At 40.4% G+C, this 8,483-nt stretch overlaps 1 protein-coding gene across 1 annotated transcript in view; it reads left to right on the top strand.

Moving 5' to 3' along the window:
* PLB1 (phospholipase B1) overlaps positions 1–8,483 on the top strand; it is a 77,527-nt gene that overhangs the window by 37,626 nt on the left and 31,418 nt on the right. The window contains exons 30-36 of the mRNA XM_014308777.2: positions 324–395; positions 1,023–1,082; positions 1,485–1,545; positions 2,267–2,325; positions 4,086–4,153; positions 5,126–5,169; positions 6,416–6,524. Coding sequence (XP_014164252.2) covers positions 324–395; positions 1,023–1,082; positions 1,485–1,545; positions 2,267–2,325; positions 4,086–4,153; positions 5,126–5,169; positions 6,416–6,524 — 473 coding nt within the window. The remainder of the gene's footprint in view (positions 1–323; positions 396–1,022; positions 1,083–1,484; positions 1,546–2,266; positions 2,326–4,085; positions 4,154–5,125; positions 5,170–6,415; positions 6,525–8,483) is intronic.

Raw genomic sequence — 8,483 nt, 5'->3', positions numbered from 1 at the left:
ATCATATGAAAAAAGGTCACCTGAATTGTTAGCCCAGTCATATCAAACCAGTAAATCTCAGGGTATGTTAAAGCTGAGTGTGTTCAGGCTGTGTCTCCCAGGAAGATGATGCCTGCCAGGCACATTGACCAGTAGGCCACATTCCAGGTGTGTGGGAATTAGCCTCTTCAGCACACAAGGAAACAGTGCATGGAGCAGCTGCCAGCATTGCCCTGCAGTTGTCTTGCTGTGCTGCAGAGGTGGTTTCCAATGACTGCACAGCATCACCCATTGCTCTCTGGTACTCATCTGCTTTTCCTCTATGCATCCCCTTTTCCCCCCAGCTGGAGCCTGTAGGGGAGAAGACAGATAGTCAGAAGATGGAGGATGAGCTTGTCCTCAAATGTCCATCTGAGGTAAGTTACAAGGCTGTCTGTGTTTATGTGGAGCTGCTGGGAGTGGCTGGGGGTCTGTGGGAGCCTTTACCCAGTGCCTGGAGCTCTGGTGATCTGCTCCTCCGCACACAGTTTGTGCCACTGCCACCAAGAGCAGCATGAGGGCACACCCAGGGGAGGATGGAGGGCAAACAGGAGTCAATGTCCTCAGAGTCACACATCACAGCTGGCCAGAACACAAGGGAAGGGTGTTTGGCCTACCTAACCAAGATCATCAAGTATCCACACTGAATGGCAGAGGTTCAGTGGGGGGGAAACAGAGCAGTGTTGGTACCAGTCAGGATAGCTCTGCAGGATTAACTGGAATACCTTGCAGTGGGACTACAAGCTTCTTGTGAGACACACACAGTGGGGTCCTGAGAGCATTCTCTAACTTCTGTTTTAAAAATATAGCCCAGATTTACACTGTTGGCACACAGATTTTAAAAAGGCTTTTTAGTTACTTATTTATGTATTTTTAATCCCTCTGTTTTATTTGTATCAAACTGCTAATCATCTACAGACATCTGAGAGCCAATGTTTGGGGAATGGAAATCTCCATGTGTTCCTCTGTTGCTTTGCATTGATTCAGATTGCTTTGTTTTGTAGGCTGAGCCATTCCTGAGGACATACAAGAACAGTAATTACACATACCCTAACCAAACTGCTGTAAGTGTCAACATCACCATCCCACTGTTACTCTGCTGCATCTGTTCCTCTATGGTAACCAAATGAGTTGTGTTCTGCAGCACAGGGGAAATCAGTCTTTGGCCAGAGGGGCTTGGGAGGCTGAGTGCATGGCACAGAGCAGGGAGGTACTCCCTGAGTTAGACAAAATGCATCAGAAAACACCTGTAAAGCACGTGCCCAAACAGCACTGCTATCAGTAGAGGATGCTGCACTCTTGAGGAATGCTGAACATGACTATTGAGTTGAGCAACTGAGACCTGTCTCATTAATTACAGGCTGAAGAGGCTCCGGTTTATCCACCTGGCCTCTGCTGGGAAGGTCCTCATTTCTGCTGACTGTATTTGCTAGCCAAATGCTCTTCAGCTTTCTTTTTCTCTTTAGAATTATGGAAGCCAGCTGCCATGTGAGGACAGGTCTCCATCCTTCCCTCCTGCAACTTCAGGTAGTCTTGCTTGTTTTATGTTAGGAGGTTGAATTACCTTCAGGTGTCCTTCAAGATGAATGTTAAGTTTTGGCTGAAATGGTTGCTGAACTGTGAAAAATGTTGCTTAGAAAGGATGTCATGTTTTTCACCAGATGCTTAACAGATACAATGCCACACTGTCATGCAAGGTAGCATCCTGACTAAGTAGCTTCACTGAACTCACTGCCAGTGGAGAACTTCAAAATAACTTGTGATGAAATCCAGATTTGAGCGCTGTCATAGCTTATAAGCTATTCCACCTAAATGTCATGGAAAGAAACTGGAAATACAGCTTCATTCATGTTAGTCTGGAATTTAGCCATATTTAGTTTTTCAAATAACTTCATATTGTCTTTTCCTTAGTCTTTTGAAGTCTTTAATGTGCTGCTCCTGCTTTGTGTAATTCTGCATTGTTTTACCTTCACTTTGGTGCTGGATATGGTTTGCCACTTATTGTTATTTGCTCCTTGCTCTCCTGTCTTTTCGGTAGCAACGTTAACCATTGAAATGCTGAATAACATGCATATGTTGGTGCTACAATCACAGTAGATGAGCTGGAAAGAACTTCTAATTTATTTCTTGGGTATTGCAAAAACAATGTGACATAGCATCACAATGACAATGGCATATTTCGCATACACAGTAGAGGAAAAAATAGCTATTTCCTAACTAGGTTCAACTGTACCTCTTTCCTTTGCAGTGCATTCCCTAAAGCCAGCTGATGTGAAAGTTGTAGCAGCCCTTGGGGATTCTTTGACGGTAAGAAGAAGGGGTTTTTACTGTTCTCCTGGTAAAACTACAGACATGTGCCCGCTCCAGTGGAGGGGAAATAGCTGCTGTACCCAGAAGCAAAGATTTGTTCATTCATGGATTATAATAGATCTAGCAGCCAGATTAAGAAGGATGGTGTCAGTATTCACATGCTTTTGAACTCAGGCAAAAACACAGGCAAATCCTTTAAAGAGGTGCCTAGGTATTCTGCTGGATTGGAGGCAGAAGAGATCAGATGCTGTTCAAATGAATGGGACATAGCACAAGGCTTAGGTTACTGTACTTTTCAAAGTTTTTTTCTGCATAGGAATGGACTGATGAGCCTGTTTTTCAGCCTCAGTTCTTTCAGGAACAGAATGCAGCTAAGTGGTTATGGATAATAGCATTTTAATAATTTTAGCATTAATGAGTTGAGGAAGTATGGGGTCATAGCCCTCTGACTCAATGCACTTCAAAAGACATTCAGTCATTTTATTGTGTCTGTTTTAACTCCTAATTGGTTTCTTGATCATGATACAATTCTTGCTGCTGCTGATTATCTTTGGTAGTCAAAAAGGAATATGTTTCAAAATCCAGACATCCTATATTCCACTTATGCCTTTCTGCCTTATGTTTTCATACTGGTCAAAGACTGAAATTCTACAGCCAGTCAAAGGAAACACTGGACAGAAAGATGTAATGGGAACATAGGTTTCTCTGAATCTGAGCCTTAACAACAAACATTGTGTGTACAAACCGTGAGCCCTTTACAACTCTCTGGCAGACATGGTGCTACAACTCCTACACACAGGAGGCTACTGAAATAGATAGAAGCATTTTGATGTAAACCTGCAGTATTAATAAAAGAAATACATTCTGTATATGGTCATGGTTACTCTATTGTAATATCTAGGGCCCTGCAGTGTTTCTGCTTCTAAGTATAGTCTGTAGGAACTTGGAATAGAATCTGCTTTCATAGAACATGCAGTGGCTGTCTTAAAGATGTCCTTGGCTTGTACATAGTTATTCTGAGCATCAATCTCCTGTTTTTTCAAGGCAGTTTATACACAGAAGAAAATGTAGTGTTGTTGTTTAATCTAAGGTGGCAGCAAATAGGCTGCTTAGTACTGTACTCAAGTACTAACATGCACCTAGATTTATAATGAAATTATACAATCACAGCTGTCAGGAACTCTGCTGATGAATTCTATTTTATGAGGGGTGTAGTTGCTAGCTTGCCTCTTTCTTCAGGGTGAGTGTAGAGAGTGCTTCCTCCTTGCTCCAGTTCTGCTATAAATCTTTCAGTTTAACACAATGGTTTTCAAACTGGTACGTATGAGTTATGGTGCTCCTTTCTGATACATGCTTATTTTCTCTGCTGAGTTCATGTAGTGTTTCATACTGTTAGCCATTTTGTGTGTTTGATTGAGATGTTTTCATCACTGTTGACTAATGCAACCATATTTAGCTCATCTAGACAAATGTCTTTGTTCCACAGCTCCATCATACATTTTGTGTCATATATATAATATGATTCTTTTAAATAATTTTGAAAGCTATTGTTGTATCCTTCAGGATAAAGGTTTGGGAAAAGTCAGGCACATTTTAAAGCTTTGGAAGACATCCACTCAATTAAAAAGTAAATAAATCAACTATGTAATTCTATTTAAATTAGTAAATTGTATTTGTTTATGTATTTGTATTACTAGTTACTATTGCATTAGTAATTGTGCTTTAATTTCATTTGGTTAATGAAAAACAATGTCCAGGCTGGTTCAGGAATTGCCTCAGATACCCTCCAGGATGTGGTCACTCAATACCGGGGGCTGTCTTGGAGGTAAGTCTTCAGCTAAGGTGATGAAGAGATGTGTTTTGGGTCTTTCAGCTGTCAGAAAGCTGAAAAAAAGGTTACGTCTCAGGCTAGTGCTTCTTGAAGGTGTATCAAGATTTTTTCATAAGGGTAGCTTTTTTTTAAAGCATTTTCAGCTGTGGATTTTAAGCCAGCTTTTTGATCTCTCTCATGCTTTCATTTTTGGCTGCCTGCAACAGTTTGTATTTTTATGTTGGGATGTCAGGTTGGAAATCTACAAAACAAGTCAGAACTGGTTGATTTTAGGACTTCTTCTCAAAGTTTTCTATTTCTGAACTTTTTGTAGTGTCATGGAAAATTGTTTGTTTGGCCAGAGAGCTTTTGCCACATATAGCAACACACAGTCATAAAAGACTAAATTGTTTTGCTGTTGTGGTGTAGCTCTATTGATATTGACTGAAGCAGTTCTGTGCTGTACTAATACCTCTGTGTAAGCTGGAGTGTGGCCTCAGTGTGTCCTGTCAACACAAAAGCTGGGTAAATATATCTCTGTGCAGAAACCAGAAGGAGTGAGGAGTACTGCTGAAGTTCTCTTGTCACTCAAGGGCTGTCTGTGTTTGGTGTTGCCTTAGAGGGGCTTCATGAGGCTGGAATGGCCCTCACAGGTGACCTTGTAATCTTCAGTACTTAAGTATGAATTACGTATTTGAGAATGAAGCTATGTCAGGCATTTTTCTGCCACTTGATAAAAGATTGACTGTACCCCTGTACATCTGCAAGAGCAGTAAATCTTTCTGGCAAGCATCTTCACCACTGAAACTTCACATTTCTCCCCAACAGCACTTCCACTTCTGTTGTCTCCATGGATTCTGATAGAATGATAGTTACCAAATTAATAACCCTTTGCTTTTCCCCATGATGTGTAGCATGTTTTCGCTTTGTTTATTGCCTGTGTCCAGATAAGAGGTGAGTGACTGGGATTTTTCTTTCTCATTTTAGTATTGGGGGAGATGAGTCATTGGAGAATGTGACAACTCTACCTAGTAAGTAAATGCTTTGCTAGATATAAATGGCAAGATTGAGGCTTTGCAGTGGACTAATTTCTGATAGATTTATAGAGTTTTGACGTATCTCAAAGCTGCTTAATGTAATTAACAAGAACTACCTTTAAAAGAAACAGTATGCTACGATTAAAAAATAAAAAGTTGCCTTCATCAGTAAAGCTGAGAAGAGATAGAAATTCCCTTACTTTCTTTTCCCTCACCCTTTTCAACTCTTTGGTGAGTATTATTTGAATTTCTAAATAACCTTGCTATGTCCGTGGTCATGACGTACTTAACATTTGCTTTTAATAAATATTCTATCACAATTTTTCCAAAAGAAATATTTGCATAGAGTAGGCCTCTTTGGTAAATAAAGCTGCCTACTCGTACATGTAATCTGAAGGGAATAATTTTAAATTTCTCTTCACTGAAACTTGCAACTTTACGTAGCTCGGTCTATTGTTAATGTAGAGTCACTCGACTTTCAGTTTGGATCAGCTGTAGGAATAAACTTCCATTCAAAGAGGGCCAGTAAACTGTTCTTTTTTTTGTGTGTTGACCATTATTTTAAGCAGAATGTAACAGGAATATAATTAGAATAAGCAATTAATTGATTCATTGAGTCCTATTACATTTGATAAAGCCCTCACTAAAATGTGGTTAAACTCAGTCTTTGAGACCGAAGTAGATTTTATAGTTTACAATGTGGCCATGTTCACTCTCAGCTGTAAGTTACTCTGCCAATTTCCTTTTGGAAACTACTATGGAGAACATGGTGTGACTTCATCAGGACCATGCACCTGAGACTTTGTTCTTCACGTTTGTCAGTAGTATGAGATTCTGCACAGCAGTGAAGCAGATCCAGATGCTTTAGCTGAAAACCAGTTTTGGCTGGGCTGAAGGACCCTTCACACTCACTTCACAAAGTCAGCATCATATGACTGATAATTTTGTTTTAGGCTTTAACCAGTACAACATGAGAGAGAACTGCACACTGTACTCCCCAATTCTGCTCATCTTATTTGCTGGTGCCAGTGCAGAGCACTGCAAGCACGCTGCTGTCTGAGTCACTGCCGCTGGTGACCCCTCTCCCCACTGCTTGGTGAATCCATCAAGGTTGACTGGCAGCAGCAGCAGCTGTGCTGTCAGAGAGCAAAACTGTGGCAGTGCTGGTGTGTTGTTCTAGTCCCTGCAGGCAGGGAGCAGCTGGAGTCTTTTTGCCTTCATTGCCACCTCTGTTTTTCAGACATCTTTCGAGAGTTCAATGTTATGATCACGGGCTACTCAACCGGTATCGGGAATGAGAATGATTCCAATGCATTCCTTAACCAGGCAGTTCCTGGAGCACTGGCTGAGTATGTAGCTTTTTGTTTTACATTTGTAGGTGATGGATGCTTCATCTAATTGCCTTTCAACTGTCTCATGTGCTGTCACAACTTGCTCTGAAGAGCAAGCAGAACCAGTTGAGTTAGAGTGGAAATTGGCTCAAAACATGTTAAACGTATGGGTGTATTTCATAGCTGAACTTTCAATTGAAACTAACAGTCCTCCTTATGAAATCCACAAACAAGAAACTGGCAGAAACATTTGGGAGGTTTCTACTCTTCCTGTTCAGCATCTATTCATTTATCTATTTATCAGTCAGTAAATCTCTGAGAATGTGAATGATTTTATAAATTAAACATGTAATGAATTGATAAGAGAAACTAGGAGTAAAACAGGATGAAGTCTTACGTAATTCTGGCCTCAGGTTTCTGGATAAGCAAACAGGAAAGAATAGGAGAGAGATGGGGGGAAATACCCCAGTCTAGAATCTTAAGAGAATTACTAATGGTCATCCATGGGTTTTGGTGCATTGCAGACCTGGTGCAGTTGGAGCCAGTTCTGCCAACATAATAGGGATTGTAATGTCTTGCAGTCACCTGAATTTGGCTCTTTGCATTTAGTCACACCTGGGAAGCTGCATGAGTTAAGCTTTGCTATATTGCTTATCCTAGAAATCCCTGGATACTTATTCAAAGTCAGTGCTGTTTAATTAACAAAACAGATGGCTGCTTGAATTCAGTCATAGTTTGGGCACAGAGTCTGGCAGACCATGCCTGGATTTGACATTGTGAGTTGCTATTACCCAGACCTTAATTTGTTTGTTTAAAGAAAAATTCATCTTGCTTCCCAAAGGAGTCTTGGAAGTGAAGTTCAGAAGCCAAGAGAGGTGTTTGTGTTTGCTGTATCTAAGCAAAGATTATTAGAATTTATCAGGTTTTTTTATTGCTCTCCTGTAGGCCCTGTGTAACTTGTGATTCATTCTGGTAATCTCAGTAGATACTTGGATTTCCTGGCAGAAATAGGTTGCTAGGTCCCCTGTTATATCCTACAGCCCCCACAGAACTGAAAGAAGGCATTTTTTTAATCTGGTGATGGCCGAATGTAACTGTGTATGTCAGTGAAACATGCTGCAGCCATCAGAATTTATTAACATATTGCATGCAGCATATATCCAGATTACCTCCAGTTTTTGCTTATTGCATGAAAGAATGGGAGAGGTGCCTGTCTTGTATTCTTTATCAACTAAATCCCAAAAAGGTTTAGTGGGAAGGACTTGAAGGGTACACAACCACTTAAGTCACCATTATGACTTAGGGCAGCTTGTATGAGCACCTGAGGCATTGCTATTAAACAGCTATTTTTTTAGCTGTCTGAAATGAGTTGATGGATGCTAGTCTAATGAAAATTGCCTATTTCATCAATACCAATTAGTCTTCTCTCTTCCCCTGCAAGTGACTGGACTGGATAATCATGATGAAATTGAGCTGTCTTTGTTTTGTAACCATGTTTTGTAAATGTTCAGCAAGGAGACACAGACAACAATCATGCCAGCTTTCTGCTTGTCTTCTGTTGTTTCTCTGTCTCATAACTCTCTGCAGAAAGTTGTGCAAAAGTAAAGTCCTCTAAAATACTACTCTTGAGCTCTCAAATACTTCTTTTGGGTTTCTGTCCTATAATGTTTTGGTTCTTGATGTAGATGAGAAGATGAATTCATCCTAGTCAAATACTGAAATTTATTGCAACAGAAGGAAATGTTTCTCCTGCTTTAGATATTTGACCGTGGAATGATGATGCAATTCAGCATTTATTCTTCATCAGCCAAAACCATCTGTTTTCCAGTGATTTAGAGGGCAAAAAAAGTCCACCAGCTAATGCTAATATTTAAGAATTGCTACCTGGCCTGTCTTGCTTTATGGTTATCTGGAAAGTGCGTTCCAGAGGTGCTGGGACATTTCTGAAATCAGGTAATTTTGCAGCCTTACCAGCTT

The sequence above is a fragment of the Geospiza fortis genome, unplaced genomic scaffold (assembly GCF_000277835.1).
Source record: "Geospiza fortis unplaced genomic scaffold, GeoFor_1.0 scaffold41, whole genome shotgun sequence".
In the NCBI taxonomy this organism is placed as follows: domain Eukaryota; kingdom Metazoa; phylum Chordata; class Aves; order Passeriformes; family Thraupidae; genus Geospiza; species Geospiza fortis.
This window is presented reverse-complemented; position numbering and strand designations above follow the sequence as displayed.